This window comes from Lipophrys pholis, assembly GCF_963383615.2.
Source record: "Lipophrys pholis genome assembly, chromosome: 4".
Taxonomy (NCBI): Eukaryota; Metazoa; Chordata; class Actinopteri; order Blenniiformes; family Blenniidae; genus Lipophrys; species Lipophrys pholis.
This window is the reverse complement of record NC_137637.1, coordinates 377,601-395,598: the sequence shown is the minus strand read 5'-3', so window position 1 is coordinate 395,598 and position 17,998 is coordinate 377,601. Positions and strand designations below refer to the sequence as shown.

Here is a 17,998-nt window from a genome sequence, read left to right as displayed (position 1 = left end):
AGGCAAAGTGCAGCGGAAATGAAACTTAAGTGTTTTTAACTTCAAAGAAAAAGAGTTAACTGATTTTTATTTCTACAGAAACTTTAGTATTTCGTCTCAAACTGAATCCAAGAAACAAAATCAGAGAAACGTTGAGGCTTTTCAAGTAAAACCGCAAAATGTTCGTAGCGTTTTAGATCCATTTACACGAAGATCGAAACTGAAAACTAAACGTCATGAAAACAAAACATGAAAACAAAACATCCTGAAAACCAAACGTCTCCCTCCAGACGGCTGAAATGCTGCACTGCTCAAAGGAGTGGCCCAAATATGAAATCTAAACACTGAGGTCCTGTTTCCACGGCAACGTTTCACGTGACACCACCTAATCCGCTAAAAAAAAGGAGAGTGTTTCCACTGCAGCAGCAGACACACACACAACGATGTGGTTAGTCTGCCGGGCCACTGGAGGGCGCTGTTGCTTGATTTTGTAATGAAACTACACAGACGTGTGCAGAGAACAAAACACTATAAAGGTGAAGAAAATGGAGAGAACCTGACATCCTAGTGGACTGATGAGGAACCGGATGATATCAGGGAGAGTCTCAACTATTAAACTACTGATCTGGAGGAGAAAACTAGAATATGGACCGCGGGTCGTACCACTACGGGTCGTACCACTACGGGTCGTACCGCTACGGGTCGTACCACTACGGGTCGTACCACTACGGGTCGTACCGCTACGGGTCGTACCGCTACGGGTCGTACCTCTACGGGTCGTACCACTACGGGTCGTACCACTGCGGGTCGTACCGCTACGCGGCCGCCATGTTTGTTTACAACTGGGTGAGCGGGGGGGGGGGGGGGGGATGAGCAGTAACAGGCTCTGGAGCCTCCATCAGTCTCTGCAGGGGGGGGGGGGGTGAGCAGTAACAGGCTCTGTAGCCTCCATCAGCCTCTGCAGGAGGGGGGGGGGGGGGGGGGGGGGTGAGCAGTAACAGGCTCTGGAGCCTCCATCAGCCTCTGCAGGAGGGATTTGCACCGTGAAAGAATCTTTCCACTTTGGGAGCCGGATTAAAAACTTTGTGGATACAGTGGATCAGAACACTGGTACCGTGTAAACGGACCCCCCAAAAGTGAAGAAAGTTCTGTGGATACACTGGAATTTGTTGTGGTGTAAACGGAGCCTTAATCTGAGAAGAAAATTACTTAAAACTAGAGAAAGTATCCGTCCACGCAGTAAGTAAAGTTCACTTGATAAATAACATCTTGAATTAAGATTTTTAAATCTCGATTTTAGATTATATGGTGAAATCCAGGAAATCACTTTTAAAAACTAAAAATAGTTTAAAAATAGGAGGAGGAGGAGGAGGAGGAGGAGGAGGAAGAAGAGGAAGAAGAGGAAGAAGAGGAAGAAGAGGAAGAAGAAGAAGAAGAAGAAGAAGAAGAAGAAGAAGAAGAAGAAGAAGAAGAAGAAGAAGAAGAAGAAGAAGAAGAAGAAGAAGAAGAAGAAGAAGAAGAGGAAGAAGAGGAAGAAGAAGAAGAAGAGTTCTAGGTCTTTACTTTACAGCTAAATTTTCTTCTCAGGAACAGTAGTTGTTATATGTAATAAGCCAAACTAGAAAATTGCCTTTAAGTGCAGAAAACGTCTATTTTCAGGATTAAAATTGCCGCCATTTCCAGATGAACGAATCTACGAATATATTTTCTGGACAAGAACAATGTCAGTGACCTGTTCTGCACCTGCCAGATAAAGATTACTCCTTGACAGATCACAATAAATGGAAATTGCTTCCCGCCGCCGCCGCCGAGCTGAAAACTGAAGGAATTTAAAGGCTGAAACAATAAAGTCAGAATCTTCATTCATTTGGTGGATTTGAGTCATTTCTCAGATTAAAGGAGGGATTATATTCAACACGTTTCTCCCACATTTACAGAACATATATGGACAATTAAGATTCTCTATCTTCGTTACCAGTTCATCAAGTCTGGGTGTCGATCAGAGCGGACGACAGTAAGTAATCAGAGTACTCTGCTCCACAGGGAGAACATGCAAACAGCCGAACACCTGCAGGAAACCTTCATCCTCAAAAGCTGGTGATGAAGAGGATGATGCTTCCTGTCATGTCTGTTACCCAGCAGCTGCTGTGTGTGTGTGTGTGTGTGTGTGTGTGTGTGTGTGTGTGTGTGTGTGTGTGTGTGTGTGTGTGTGTGTGGGTGTGAGTATCTGCTTTAATTTCAGTGCACTGCGGCCTGCAACCTCCTCACACACCACCAACACACACACACACACACACACACACACACACACACACACACACACACACACACACACACACACACACACACACACACACACACACACACACACACACACACACACACACACACACACACACACACACACACACACACCCCGCAGCATTAAAAACCTTCATCCTGGTTTCTGCCTGATATTTTCTATTTGCTGCAATAATGACACACTGACTTATTTACCTTACTTATTCTAAACGTGTCTGCCGAGTCGAGTGTGTGTGTGTGTGTGTGTGTGTGTGTGTGTGTGTGTGTGTGTGTGTGTGTGTGTGTGTGTGTGTGTGTGTGTGTGTGTGTGTGTGTGTGGGACTCACCGGTCAGGGTGACGAGCATCAGGCCCGGCATGTCTGCTGCAGTGCTGCCTGCTGCGCTCCGGACGCACGGTGGCTCAGACTGCTGCCTCCTCCTCTTCCTCCTCTTCCTCCTCTTCCTCCTCTTCCTCCTCTTCCTCCTCTTCCTCCTCTTCCTCCTCTTCCTCTTCTTCCTCCTCCTCCCCCCCGGTGGGTCTGATCAGGCTGCGCTCCGCTGCAGATGCTGGCCGGATGAGGACTCAGGCCGCCGGGGAAACGTCGCGCTCATGGCCGCGTCGTGCACGCCTCCAGCCCGCTGCGTGTGAGTGATAACCGGCGGCGTGCAGACGGACTGACAGCAGGTGTGTGTGTGTGTGTGTGTGTGTGTGTGTGTGTGTGTGTGTGTGGTAAGAGAGTGTGTGTGCCGCCAGTCTCGGATCTGATCCGCTGCACCACCGACGCCTCCTGGCAGCTGCCTGCTGTTCCTCGTCCGGCCACTGGAGGCCGCTGCAGCGCCGCCTTCACGTGCTGCTGGAAAACACAGTTTCTATTCAAATCTGCACTTCATTTCTACACGTCACAGAAAAACTACAGTAGTTTACATTGAATCAATCATTCTATTGAATGTTTTCCCAGGAACTTTACTTTATTTCCATTTTCAGTGGCGTCACATTATATAAGTAACAAAAAAAACAAATCTTACTTTCCATGATAACATAAATTAGACTTCAGGTTTGTAGTTTTCTCTTGTGACACTTTGGTACTAGATATCCGTACACGTGTGAAAGATCTTTAAAGCTTTTTGTACTACGAAGAAGTTTCTCATAAATATTAAGTTAAAAGAGAAGAACTCTACCTCATCTTTATTCCATCAATCAAACTGGAGAAATTCACCTCAGACTGAAGCCAAGAGCCAAACTGTGGTGGGAGTAAAATAGAAATATCTTCATGACTGGATCATTTGCAATAAATTTGATCTATTTTATATTCTATAGAAGAATATTCCATATTCCTGAGCAGAACATGGACTCGAAGCGTTTCACTGTATTATTGTGAGATAAATCAAGGACTTGACTTTAATATTAAAATGTTGATCTTTTTCTTTTTCTCTGTTATTTTCTCCTGTAACAAGTTAAAGTCTAATTTAATAATTCAGACAAACTGTTACCGAGACGGAGCAGAACCCAACCAGAATAACAAACATCTTTATTTCCAAAACAAAAGAAAACAAACAGGAAGAAACACTCTGAACAACAACATGTACATTTATTTACAATCAGCCGACGGAGGAACGAGAACCGACCAGAGGAACCGACGTCTCTTCACATCAACATTTTAAACATGGAAGGTTCTGGATCCAGGCCAGATGGTTCTGGATCCAGACCGGAAGGTTCTGGATCCACGCCAGATGGTTCTGGATCCACGCCAGATGGTTCTGGATCCACGCCAGAAGGTTCTGGATCCAGACCAGAAGGTTCTGGATCCAGACCAGAAGGTTCTGGATCCAGACCAGAAGGTTCTGGATCCAGACCAGAAGCAGCTCAAGTCCTGAAGCTTGGTCCTAGAACTGCTGCTGGATCAGGTGTTTCTTCTTGTCGTGGCTGAACTTGTTGGAGAGGAAAAGCTCGCTGTCATAAAACGCCGACAGGTTGTGGATGTTGATCTGTCGCGCCTGGAGAGGAAGAGGAGGAGGAGGAAGAGCAGAGATCAGAACCAGTTTGAAGTTCTCACATTCAGTACCGACGTCGGATCAGATGGTTCAAGGTTTTAAAGTAAAAATAGGTTTTGTTTCCATGACAACGGTGGTTAGAGACCCTGAAAACACAAACTTTTTAAAACCGCCTCCCGAGGTGGAACTTTACAGAAATGCTCCGACTAGTGGCCCAACGAGAGAACTACATCGTTTGATCCTTCATATTTAAAATCTCATGTTTTAATGTTAATGACACTGAAAGTTTCATTTCTTTATTGTGCTTATCTCCATTGATGCTCCAACCTTCACCTCCAACCTCCACCCGCCCTCGTCTACCCTTCACCTCCAACCTTCACCCGCCCTCGTCTACCCTTCACCTCCAAACCCTTCACCTGCCCTCGTCTACCCTTCACCTCCAACCTCCACCCGCCCTCGTCTACCCTTCACCTCCAACCTTCACCTGCCCTCGTCTACCCTTCACCTCCAACCTCCACCTGCCCTCGTCTACCCTTCACCTCCAAACCCTTCACCTGCCCTCGTCTACCCTTCACCTCCAACCTTCACCTGCCCTCGTCTACCCTTCACCTCCAAACCCTTCACCTGCCCTCGTCTACCCTTCACCTCCAAACCCTTCACCCGCCCTCGTCTACCCTTCACCTCCAAACCCTTCACCTCCAACCTTCACCTGCCCTCGTCTACCCTTCACCTCCAAACCCTTCACCTGCCCTCGTCTACCCTTCACCTCCAAACCCTTCACCTCCAAACCCTTCACCTCCAACCTTCACCTCCAAACCCTCCACCTCGTACCTTTTCATGCAGATCCTTCTCGGCGATCTCGATCACGTCGTTCTGGACGCCGTAGCGGTTCCTCTGGTACGTCACCTGCTCAGCCACCAGCTGCTTCAGGATGAAGAGCAGCAGCTCGTTGTTATCCCGTCTGAAGGCCAGGTAGCGAGCAAATGTCTGCACACCGACACAGACACAGAGACAGAGACAGAGACAGAGAGACACAGAGAGACACAGAGAAAGAGACACAGAGACAGAGACAGAGAGACACAGAGAGAGAGACACAGAGACAGAGAGACACAGAGACAGAGAGAGAGACACAGAGAGAGACACAGAGACAGAGAGAGAGACACAGAGACAGAGAGAGAGACACAGAGACAGAGAGAGAGACACAGAGACAGAGAGAGAGACACAGAGACACAGAGACAGAGAGAGAGACACAGAGACAGAGACACAGAGACAGAGAGAGAGACACAGAGACAGAGAGAGAGAGACAGAGACAGAGACAGAGAGACACAGAGACACAGAGACAGACACACACTTCATCAGTGACTTCAACTCAACAAGCCTCAGATCATCACATTTTAACCAGAAACATTTATGGAGGATTAAATCACTACAACGTCTGACCTTCCTCCTGGTTGTTCCCACACTGACCTTCCTCCAGGTTGTTCCCACACTGACCTTCCTCCTGGTTGTTCCCACACTGACCTTCCTCCTGGTTGTTCCCACACTGACCTTCCTCCAGGTTGTTCCCACCTGGTTGTTCCCACACTGACCTTCCTCCTGGTTGTTCCCACACTGACCTTCCTCCTGGTTGTTCCCACACTGACCTTCCTCCTGGTTGTTCCCACACTGACCTTCCTCCAGGTTGTTCCCACACTGACCTTCCTCCAGGTTGTTCCCACACTGACCTTCCTCCAGGTTGTTCCCACACTGACCTTCCTCCAGGTTGTTCCCACACTGACCTTCCTCCTGGTTGTTCCCACACTGACCTTCCTCCAGGTTGTTCCCTCCTGGTTGTTCCCACCTGGTTGTTCCCACACTGACCTTCCTCCAGGTTGTTCCCACCTGGTTGTTCCCACCTGGTTGTTCCCACACTGACCTTCCTCCTGGTTGTTCCCACCTGGTTGTTCCCACACTGACCTTCCTCCTGGTTGTTCCCACACTGACCTTTCTCCTGGTTGTTCCCACACTGACCTTCTTCCTGGTTGTTCCCACACTGACCTTCCTCCTGGTTGTTCCCACACTGACCTTCCTCCTGGTTGTTCCCACACTGACCTTCCTCCTGGTTGTTCCCACACTGACCTTCCTCCTGGTTGTTCCCACACTGACCTTCCTCCAGGTTGTTCCCTCCTGGTTGTTCCCACCAGGTTGTTCCCACACTGACCTTCTTCCTGGTTGTTCCCACACTGACCTTCCTCCTGGTTGTTCCCACACTGACCTTCCTCCTGGTTGTTCCCACACTGACCTTCCTCCTGGTTGTTCCCACACTGACCTTCCTCCTGGTTGTTCCCACACTGACCTTCCTCCTGGTTGTTCCCACACTGACCTTCCTCCAGGTTGTTCCCTCCTGGTTGTTCCCACCAGGTTGTTCCCACACTGACCTTCCTCCTGGTTGTTCCCACACTGACCTTCCTCCAGGTTGTTCCCACACTGACCTTCCTCCTGGTTGTTCCCACACTGACCTTCCTCCTGGTTGTTCCCACACTGACCTTCCTCATGCTCCTCATGACGCTGAACTTCTGCGTGTCGATGAAGCTCTCCAGCATCACCCTGATGGCCATGTTGACGTCGTCCTCCAGCACGTAGTCCCTCAGGTGTATCTTGGCGTGCGCCTCGGCCATGCGGATCATGGACTCGATGTGTCGCACCGTGATGGGGATGCTGCCGGTGGCCTGTTGGAGACGAGGGATTACATCCACACCGAGGCTTCAGGAGAAAACATCATTCCTGCAGATTCTGCTGCTCAGACAGACGAAGGTTCCTGACTTGAATGAGATGGAGCACCTCTACTAGAACCCTATGACGCTGCAATGAGGTCAGTGTTCCTCAGTTTGACTGATTTCTGGTTGTGACTGGAGGCGAGGATCTCACCATGGACTCTTTGCGCAGGTCGCTGTAGATCCGAGCCACTTTGTCCTGATCCATCTGGTTCAGTTTGGGGTGAACCTGAACACAAACAAACCGCTCACATCGTTTTGGTGCTTCACACTTCAAATGAGTCAAACTTCATGGGAATTTAGTCGAATTCCAGGAATTGTCTCGTCTTTCCCCCGATTCGCTCGACTACCAAAGGCCAGGACACGAGCTGACCCGAGTTTTGCTTTATAACAATTATCTCTTGATTAAAAAAAACTATTTGATGAGCTTCTGTTGCTCTGCCTCACTTCTTCTCAGACTTCATCTGGAAACTATGACGACATTCTTCTCGATAAAATAAGCGAATGAAAATGGTATTTTTCCCGTGATTCAGTGAGCCTTCCTGCTCGTACCCGCTCTTTGGCGTAGATGATGTACTTCCTCAGCAGCTCCTGGGGGATCGGCGGCACGTCGGACGAGTTGGGCAGGACCACCTCCTCCAGGGCCACGCCCCCTTCCTTGTTGCCGGGGTGATGCTTGATGTGGGAGCCGACCACGAAGCGAGCGAGCATCTCGTCCTGCAGCGGAGGAGACAGATTCACTCATTGGAAAATCCACATTTCAGTTTAGAGTCATGACAAAAAGAAGATGAACGAAACAGTTTGAAGACGATCAGTTTGACCACCTTACAGCTGATATAAATACATTTGTACATTTTATGCACTTTGATGTTTAAAATTTGAAAGGCAGTCATTCATTTATCCAGGATAAAACCTTTTAATTAACTCAATAACTAATTAACCTTTTCCCTCACAGTGGAGCTCTGAGGTTCAACACTCTGCAGAGGCTCCTGGGGAATCTGCTCTTCCTCCAACAGGAAGTAGATTTATCCATGGAGCTGCTCTGAACCCCGACGGGACCACCTGCAGAGTGTGTGTGTGTGTGTGTGTGTGTGCCCACCTGCACCAGGTCCACGGTGTCTCGCACCACACACAGCACGTCGAAACGCGACACGATGGGCTCGGTCAGATCCACGTTCTCAGCGAAGGTCAGCGAGGGGTCGTACCGGCCGCCTGACAACAAACATTTCACACAATCCTCAAACTGAAACTTTTCGCCGTTTGTCTCAAAAGTTTCATCATCAAAGTTTCATCACCAGAAATATCTGATGATGATCTAGAACGAAGGAGCTCCAATGTTAGAACACGGATTTCTTCACTTGTTCCGTCTTCAGCTGGTCCAGGTTGAGTGAAGCGAAACGTTTGATCTTATTTTTCTCTCTGGTTTATTGTTGAATATGTGAAAACGTGCGACTGATAAACGGAAAGGAAAGCGTGTATGAAAGGTTCAATAATAAAAACCATCAAGCTGCGGCGGCTGCATATCAACACCGACGGACACCGATTCAAATAGTCTGAAGTTATTCACGTTTTATGTCTTTGAACCTTTTAGTTCAGATCGTTTCACCGGATCAGGTCGACTTCCTGTATCTGACCCGTCTGACGGCGCCCCACCGTTCACCGTACCGACGGGGTTAGAAAGATTACCGTACTGACGACGTCCCACTGTTCACTATCGTTGGGTTGGACTGTTTACCGTACCGACGGCTTTGGACCGTTCACCGTACCGACGGCTTTGGACCGTTTACCGTACCGACGGCTTTGGACCGTTTACCGTACCGACGGCTTTGGACCGTTCACCGTACCGACGGCTTTGGACCGTTCACCGTACCGACGGCTTTGGACCGTTTACCGTACCGACGGCTTTGGACCGTTCACCGTACCGACGGCTTTGGACCGTTTACCGTACCGACGGCTTTGGACCGTTTACCGTACCGATGGGGTTGGAGGCGGCGATGACGGTGCATCTGGCCTGCAGCGAGGTGACGATGCCGGCCTTGGAGATGGAGATGCTCTGCTGCTCCATGGCCTCGTGGATGCTGGTCCTGTCGGAGTCGTTCATCTGTGGGACGCAGCGTTTCGGTTACACGGCGTCCAGAAGGTGAAGAATCAAAGCGATCGGCGCCGGGAGCGACTCACCTTGTCGAACTCGTCGATCAGACAGACGCCGCGGTCCGCCAGCACCAGCGCCCCGGCCTCCAGCGTCCACTCGCGGCTCACCGGGTGTCGCTGCACGTAGGCGGTCAGACCCACGGCGGAGGCGCCCTGACCGGTGGTGAAGACGGCGCGGCTCGCCACCTTCTCCACGTACCTGAGGCGGACAGGAAACGCTTTAGGTCAACAGGAAGTGGCTGTGCCGCCGCTGGTTCAGACTGCGGTCAGCTCAGCGGAACGTCGCTGAACTAAAGGGAAGGAAACATCAGACGTGGATTCTGACGAAGCGGCGAGTTGAGATTCCTGAAACTTCTCCACTAATGAAACTCACGAACTAACTAACTAACTAACTAACTAACTAACTGATGGAGCAGCTGGAAAACACCTTTACTACGAAAAGACAGAAGCATCAAGTTGTTTCCCCCTTTGGAGTCACGTTGGCTTTTTAACTACTTTTCAACTTTAATGACGCTTTAATTTGAAAGTTTGGCGTCTTTTTTCCAGCACAACCTCTCCTGTGTGATTCGACAGTGATTTACTCATTTTGAAATACTGGATCAAACAATGGAACTAAAACTATCACGATGACTTCTGTTCAACGTTTCCCCCCCAAAAAATGTTCAAAGTAAAAAAAACTAAAACTTTCCAGTTAAAAACAAATCGACCCTCAGAGTGTAAACGACGCCTCGGCAAAATATTCACTGATCAAATTTGTAGCTAAAAAGATTCTATTTTGCAAATTCTAGTTTTGTGCCATTTTGCTGGTCCGGTTCCTTCCTAACCCGGTTAAAGCTGAATTTGTTGCACGACTGAGCCTCATTTACTTTTTATTTTGCGACTGTTTACACTTTGTCAGCTGTGAGGACAATCACAGCAATAAAGTTGCTCAAAACTCCCGTTTTCCTTTGAAAACAAAATCTTTATTTTTTTGCCGTCGTTCAGAAATAATGACTTTTAACAGCAGAAGATGTTTTGTCATTTGAAGTGAAAACATTCTAGAATGAAATAGAATTGTCTGTTGTCACTGTGGAAACAGTTAAACAATATTAGCAGATATGAAACGTAAATATTTTCACCTTCAGTTAAATGTTAAATAAATAAATAAATCCAAGTCTGTACGTGTCTGTTTACTAATTTATTCTTCTCTTAAGGAGAAACTTTTTCAAAACTCCACCAGACTTTAGAAAACCTGCAGTGTGTGTGTGTGTGTGTGTGTGTGTGTGGTCGTACTTGAGGAACTGGGACTTGGCCGTCCCCGGGTCCCCACACAGCAGCACGTTGATGTCCCCGCGGACTTTGTGTTTCCCACCTGGAGGACGACAGGAGGACGTTAAACGCTGCGGCGCTCAGGTGACGGCGGAGCGGCGAGACGTGGCCTCGGGGGCGGAGCCTCACCTGGATTCTTGGACTCTCCTCCGAACAGGGACAAGGCCAGCGCTCGCTTGATGTCCTCGTGTCCGTAGATGGACGGCGCCATGCTGGCGAAGACCTGCAGACAGAGCCGAGACAACGAGACGTCAGTGGGCGTCGCCCGCGTCCAAACCTCAACCATTTCCTGTCCAACGGGTGTTTGACTAAATATTTCTATACATTATATACAAAATATTTCAAATATATTTATATAAATGATCTTATATGATTTTAGCATATATATATGTATAATTCTATTATATTAGTAGTAGTAGTAATAGTTTATTTATACCAAATACAAAATGCAAAAACAAAGAAAAACAAACAAACAAACAGGAAGACTGAAGGGTTTCGGCTGAAGTTGAACTTACTTCTAACCCTGTACATAATATACATAATATACATAATATACATAATATACTCTAATTGCAGAAGCTTTATGTAACAGAACCAAAACCTTGTTTCCTGGGAAAACCTCCAGACTGTCCTCTGAGGGACCAGGGACAGACTGTCCCTCTGAGGGACCAGGGACAGACTGTCCTCTGAGGGACCAGGGACAGACTGTCCCTCCTGAGCTCCATGTGGTGAGCTTTAACCACCTTTTAAATATTTTAAGTCATTAGGATTTGTTTAAGTAATAATCCAGGTTGTCCCTCGTCTGGAAACGCATCAGTGTTCCTGTCATACTTTAAACAACCCCAGTAACCCTGAGGCTGTATCCACTCTTCCTGTCTGAATCATTTCTGGCTACGAGGTGGATTAAGATTAGATATATTCTAATATTCTACACAAAGTATTTCTACAGATCTAGGTTGTTGGCGCCGCAGCGTCCTCCTCATTCCTCAGCCTGAGTCTCACCCGCTCCCCGATGCGCTCGTCCTTGGACAGCGCCACGATGGCCTTGATGTCCTCGTCGGTCAGCTCGGCCACGGCCACGCCCTCGTCCCGGCGGGTGACGTGATTGGCCAGGATGACGGTGGCGAAGACGGGGAAGCCGTTGGCCATGTTGAGGGAGCCGTCGTAGTTGTTGTGGTAGATTCCCGTCAGCTCCTGAAAGCGGCGGCGGGTCAGTGGGTCTGAACCGAGGCGTCACGAGGAAACGCTCAGGAGGAAACTCACGATCTCGTCGCCGGGCTTGCAGCTGTCCACCAGGTCGGCCAGCAGGATGGCGTCCTTGGAGCGCGGCAGGCGGCCGGCGGCCACCTTCCCAGGACTCTCCTGGAGCGTGATCCTCTGGTAGTTCTGGTACAGCGTCTGCAGCGGGAGGAAGACGACTGAGCTCGTCCTGTCTGGACCGGCGGCGTGTGTGTGTGTGTGTGTGTGTGTGTGTGTGTGTGTGTGTGTGTGTGTGTGTGTGTGTGTGTGTGTGTGTGTGTGTGTGTGTGTCTCACCTCCTCCATGTTGATCTCGAAGGGCCCCTGTGACTGACACTCGGGGCAGGAACCCGGCTTCACCTCCTGGTTCTGCGACTGAAAGAACGGCCCGAGGACGAAGCTGCACTTGTTGCAGTTGTACTTGACCATGGCGAGCTGCGGCAGGACGCCGGTGCAGCTGCTCACCACGCCGCTGGTCCGGATCAGCTGGTTCAGGTGGAGCTGCCTGCACACACACACACACACACACACACATTAACCGCAATGCACTGATCTGACCACTAGGGGCGCTGCAGTCTGTACCATGGGCGAGTCTGTTCAGGTGATCAGGATCCAGACTCGGATGTAGAAAAGTATCGACATTAAAGTTTCTAGAAGTTTCTAGAAGTTTCTAGAAGTTTCTAGAAGTTCACCAGATTTCTAGAAACAAAGAGTGAATTCCTTCAGGTATCGGACTGCGTCTCCATTTCCTGCGTCTGGAATCATTATCAAGTTCATGGTCACATGTAGAAGTGAGAAAAGGTTTGTGTCCAGAGAGAAATTAAAAATATATAAATATATTAAATACCAACATAAATATATTATTAATGTATATTATAAAATTACATAAACAAATAAAAACAGGAAAGATACGAAAGTATCATGAAAAAGTTGAGATGAAAGTTCTAGAATTGAAGATTTCATGTGGTTGAAGAGACTTTGGAGGAAACGGTCATGAGAAGCGTCCAGAAGGTTGAGGCCGGTTCCCCGGAGCGTTCCCAGAGCGTTCCCAGAGCGTCCCCCAGAGCGTTCCCAGAGCGTCCCCGGAGCGTTCCCAGAGCGTTCCCAGAGCGTCCCCCAGAGCGTTCCCAGAGCGTCCCCGGAGCGTTCCCAGAGCGTTCCCAGAGCGTCCCCAGAGCGTCCCCAGAGCTTTACCGGAGCGAGCGGATCTCCTCCACCAGCGGCAGGTTGCAGATCCGGACGTGGATCTCGCGGGCGATGCGGTCGTATTTGGGATACATGGCGAGAACGACTTCCTTCGCCGCCTCGTCGAAAACCTGCGGATACATAAGTAGTATTACTGGCAGGGATGCACTGATACTACTTTTTAAAAGTATGAGTACTAACCTTTAGATACTTGCTGATACTAGTACTGATTATCTCGTATCTTTAAATTTGCCAATGAAAGTTGGCTGAGAGGGTTTTTCTTTTCATCTGCGTGTCGTTATTGATTTATCGGTTTGGACCTATTCTACCAACTTCTCGTAAAAACCTTTAACCTGAATTACATGAAACATCAAGGACCAATCCATTAGATTTTAGGACATTAACGACTAAAATAAATAAATAAGTAAATAAATAAATAAATCCCCAAAACTGAAAATATTTAATTTCAGTTCAATTAAACAGGATGCGATCAAAGGAGATCAGCGTCTGTTGCCATGGAGACGCTCCCTGCTCAGTGTCTCACAGTGATGTAGCTACCTGACAGGCTAGTTAGCATCGGGATGAGCTAACGGTTATCATGTGAGCGATGCTAACTTGGTTCTGTAAACAGATGTGCTGTTGGCAAAGGTTGCGCTCTACTGAGCGTAGCTCTAGTTTTATAGGTCGCTCTACTGAGCGTAGCTCTAGTTTTATAGGTCGCTCTACTGACGTAGCTCTAGTTTCCTAGGGCACTCTACCAAGTGTAGCTCTAGTCTGAATGGTTCTAATAAAATAAATGTGATGGAACATCTGGATCAAATGATTCTGACCTTCAGCATCTCAGTCGGAGCTTCAGGAAGGAAATAAGCCAGAACATGTTCTCGAGCTGCGAGATCTTCATAGTTCACCACCAGGCTCTCCTTGTTCTCTGGAACACACACACACACACACACAGTGAGAGAGAGAGACACACACAGTGAGAGACAGAGACAGAGACAGAGACAGAGACAGAGACAGAGACAGAGACAGAGACAGAGACAGAGACAGAGACAGAGACAGAGACAGAGACACAGACACAGACACAGACACAGACACAGACACAGACACAGACACAGACACAGACACAGACACAGACACAGACACACACACACACACACACACACACACACACACACACACACACACACACACACACACACACACACACACACACACACACACACACACACACACACACACACACACACACACACACACACACACACACACACACACCTTTGCACATGTCGCTGATCTTCTCCTTGAACACGTTGTGTCCGTTCTCGTCTACATGCGTCCGCAGGAAGTTCTTGAAGCGATGGTAGATCTCCAGACGCGGCGCCGCCATGGAAACCCACTCCCGGACCGTGTGACCCTGCAGGGCGAGGAGGACGCCGTCACACACCGACACACACACACGTCCAGAGTCTCTGAGCGCCACACACCTTCATGTCCTCCAGGTTCTCGATGCTCTCAATCATCTCCTCCTCCTCGCCGTCCACCACGCCCTCCGCCGCTCGCTCCGCCAGGCGGCGGCGCCGAGCCGCCGGCCGCTCATCATCTTCGTCTTCGTTGTCTGGAGGAAGGAAAGACAGAGAAGCTCGTCAGCCGGTCGGAGCCGAGCCGCCCTCCTGGGGAGTTTGTAGTTTAACTACTCAACATGCAACTGAGCCATGCTACATGCTACGTGCTAAAGACTTTGAGGCTCACACACCAATGATGCTACATGCTACGTGCTAAAGACTTTGAGGCTCACACACCAATGATGCTACATGCTACGTGCTAAAGACTTTGAGGCTCACACACCAATGATGCTACATGCTATGTGCTAAAGACTTTGAGGCTCACACACCAATGATGCTACATGCTATGTGCTAAAGACTTTGAGGCTCACACACCAATGATGCTACATGCTACGTGCTAAAGACTTTGAGGCTCACACAACAATGATGCTACATGCTAAAGACTTTGAGGCTCACACACCAATCATGCTACATGCTATGTGCTAAAGACTTTGAGGCTCACACACCAATGATGCTACTTGCTATGTGCTAAAGACTTTGAGGCTCACACACCAATGATGCTACGTGCTAAAGACTTTGAGGCTCACACACCAATGACGCTACATGCTATATAGTTTTAGGCTCACACCTGTGATGCTACATGCTATATAGTTTCAGGCTCACACACCAGTGATGCTACATGCTACATGCTAAACATGATTAAAGTGACTGATGACTGTTCCCCTCATCAGAGATTCATTTTGTTGACAAGCTGCTGATTGGTCAGTTTTTATCTGGACCGGGTTGTAATCGCCCCACAGTGCAGCCCGCCATCCTCACCGTACAGCAGCCTCCTCCCCAGCCTGCCGCTCACGCCCTGCTCGCGGTCCCGCCTCCTCATGGCCTCCTCGGCGGCGGCGCGCGCGCCGGGCGACAGCTCCGACAGGTCCTCGTCATCCAGGTCCAGACCCTCCACCTCGTACTGGTCCAGCTCGGGGATGGCCCGATAGTCCCTGAGGGCGGGGCCAGGCCGTCAGTCCCAAACACAAACCACCACAAACACCACCCCAGACCAACGGGCGCCGGAGGAGTGGCGAGGCGTCGGCCTCACCAACTGGAGGTCACAGGTTCAAAGCCCGACCCTTAAAGAATTCACCTCTGGGGTTCATGAAGTAATAATAAAGTATTAATCAAGTATTTCTGCTCTAATCCAAACCTTCCAGTTTAACGACATCCGAACGACATCCGAACATTAACAGTGACGACACACGGCCTGCAGGGGGCGCTGGAACACAAATCCTTTATCTTATGGAGGACTAATTAAGTCCACCATTAAATAATCAAGTAAATGTAACTGAGGGACGAGTTTGACAAATAAAATAAATTCATGAAGCAACACTGGACCATGAAATAATCACACGTTGGCTTCTTTTTTTAAATAAAATGAATTGGTATATTTTATTGAATTAATGACACATTAATATATTTAATCCCAATTTAAGTTATTTAATGACATATTCAATTAATTTTTGGCACATTTAGTCCTCCATATTGTTTTAATGAAATCAAACAAAAACATGTAAACAGGTGAAGTGAATCGAACATCTGCGATTAAAACTGGTTAAAAGAAACTAAATTAAATACTTTCAAAGGTTTTTGTTAGGGATGCCCCGATCTGATGGGTAGATATCGGATCGGCGCCGATATTAGTGATTTGTGAGAGATCGGGGATCGGCAAATCCAGCCGATCACCCCGCCGATCCAAACAAAAAAAAACGCGGTCCGCAACGTCTCCTAATAACCACTACGTCCCCTAATAACCACTACGTCCCCTAAGTCCCCTAATAACCGCAACGTCCCCTAATAACCACTACGTCCCCTAATAACCACTACGTCCCCTAAGTCCCCTAATAACCGCTACGTCCCCTAAGTCCCCTAATAACCACTACGTCCCCTAAGTCCCCTAATAACCGCAACGTCACCTAATAACCACTACGTCCCCTAATAGCCACTACGTCCCCTAATAACCACTACGTCTCCTAATAACCACTACGTCCCCTAATAACCACTACGTCCCCTAATAACCACTACGTCCCCTAATAACCACTACGTCACCTAATAACCACAACGTCCCCTAATAACCACAACGTCTCCTAATAACCACTACGTCCCCTAATAGCCACTACGTCCCCTAATAACCACAACGTCTCCTAATAACCACTACGTCTCCTAATAACCACTACGTCCCCTAATAACCACTACGTCCCCTAATAACCACTACGTCCCCTAATAACCACTACGTCCCCTTATAACCACTACGTCCCCTAATAACCACAACGTCCCCTAATAACCACAACGTCTCCTAATAGCCACTACGTCCCCTAATAGCCACTACGTCCCCTAATAGCCACTACGTCCCCTAATAACCACTACGTCCCCAATAACCACTACGTCCCCTAATAACCACAACGTCCCCTAATAACCAGAACAATCAGGGACTAGATCGGGTGGAGCTGCAGAAGCTAGAAGCAGGCGGAGCGGGGCCATAGACCTATAAAACTAGAGTTATATTAGTGGTTTATGTGTTTATGTGCAGAAGTCTACTTCTAAATTTCTATGTGGTCTGTCTTCTTCTGTGTTTTTATTGTGTTTGGTGAGTCACAGCGCCCCTAAAGGCCTGGCATGTGTACTACATGTCCTGAAGCCTGGTGTTGAGCCGTGTTCATAGTGAGGTGAGGACGGAGGTTTGGGAGAAGACCAGGGAGGACAAAGATCATTTCTTCATCGTGTGGATGTTCCTCAGTTTACAACAACTAAAGAGAAAGAGAAGAATTCTGATTCAATAAGTGAGTTTTACAATAATTTCCAGGTAAACAAAGTTTCTGCCAATAGTGCTTTTAGCTTCAGACATCTTAGTTCCTCCAAAAATACACTATTGAGTATATTTGCAATAGTAATGTGAGTATCGGATCGGGAAAGTATCGGTATCGGCCGATACTCAATTCTGAAAAATCGGATCGTATCGGGGGCAAAACAGTGTGATGGGGACGTCGGGGAGTAAATGAGATGAAGTGGTAGAACCTCTGTTCAGACTCCGCCCCTCTTTTTCTCCTCACCTCTCCATCCCGTCTCCAATCAGGTCCTCGCCGTCTCCGTCCTCCTCGCCAGGCAGAGGTCCCTCCCCCAGCAGCCCCTCCGACTCGTCCTCGAAGGGGGGCAGGTCCCGGCCGGGGCTGGAGGTCAGCTCTCCCCTCCTGGAGGCTCGGCTGGGGCTGGTGGCCATGTGTAACGACTCGGAGGAATCCTGAGGGAACATCGGCCAAACTACAGATTAGAGATTAGAGACGCTGACGCAGGTCAATCATGAAGACCATCAAATGAAACACCACCACCTCGGCCCACGTCAGCAGGCGGAGAAGAGCTCAGGAACTGAAATGGAGTTACTATTCCACTGCGCCGGGAGTCAAAACGCTTCCTCCAGCGTCAAAATAATAATAATAATGACCTGTAAAGTCAGTTCTTCTTAATACAGATGGTGAAGATGTAGTAGTAGTAGCAGTAGTAGTAGCAG

At 48.5% G+C, this 17,998-nt stretch overlaps 2 protein-coding genes across 2 annotated transcripts in view; both read right to left on the bottom strand.

Moving 5' to 3' along the window:
- podxl2 (podocalyxin-like 2) overlaps positions 1 to 2,637 on the bottom strand; it is a gene marked incomplete at its 5' end in the record, with an annotated part of 28,586 nt that extends 25,949 nt beyond the window's left edge. The window contains one exon of the mRNA XM_080462293.1: positions 2,607 to 2,637. Within this exon, the coding sequence (XP_080318419.1) occupies positions 2,607 to 2,637 (31 nt within the window). The remainder of the gene's footprint in view (positions 1 to 2,606) is intronic.
- A 567-nt stretch (positions 2,638 to 3,204) lies between these two features.
- The window catches only part of mcm2 (minichromosome maintenance complex component 2), a 16,599-nt gene continuing 1,805 nt past the window's right edge, over positions 3,205 to 17,998 (bottom strand). The window contains exons 2-20 of the mRNA XM_080461282.1: positions 17,544 to 17,731; positions 15,268 to 15,440; positions 14,371 to 14,501; positions 14,162 to 14,300; positions 13,717 to 13,814; positions 12,896 to 13,017; positions 11,999 to 12,206; positions 11,727 to 11,861; positions 11,466 to 11,657; positions 10,593 to 10,686; positions 10,428 to 10,506; positions 9,183 to 9,354; positions 8,979 to 9,105; positions 8,104 to 8,216; positions 7,557 to 7,721; positions 7,159 to 7,233; positions 6,777 to 6,959; positions 5,083 to 5,238; positions 3,205 to 4,254 (exon numbers count right to left, since the gene is read on the bottom strand). Of these exons, the coding sequence (XP_080317408.1) occupies positions 4,144 to 4,254; positions 5,083 to 5,238; positions 6,777 to 6,959; positions 7,159 to 7,233; positions 7,557 to 7,721; positions 8,104 to 8,216; positions 8,979 to 9,105; positions 9,183 to 9,354; positions 10,428 to 10,506; positions 10,593 to 10,686; positions 11,466 to 11,657; positions 11,727 to 11,861; positions 11,999 to 12,206; positions 12,896 to 13,017; positions 13,717 to 13,814; positions 14,162 to 14,300; positions 14,371 to 14,501; positions 15,268 to 15,440; positions 17,544 to 17,731 (2,661 nt within the window). The 3' untranslated portion in view covers positions 3,205 to 4,143. The remainder of the gene's footprint in view (positions 4,255 to 5,082; positions 5,239 to 6,776; positions 6,960 to 7,158; positions 7,234 to 7,556; positions 7,722 to 8,103; positions 8,217 to 8,978; positions 9,106 to 9,182; positions 9,355 to 10,427; positions 10,507 to 10,592; positions 10,687 to 11,465; positions 11,658 to 11,726; positions 11,862 to 11,998; positions 12,207 to 12,895; positions 13,018 to 13,716; positions 13,815 to 14,161; positions 14,301 to 14,370; positions 14,502 to 15,267; positions 15,441 to 17,543; positions 17,732 to 17,998) is intronic.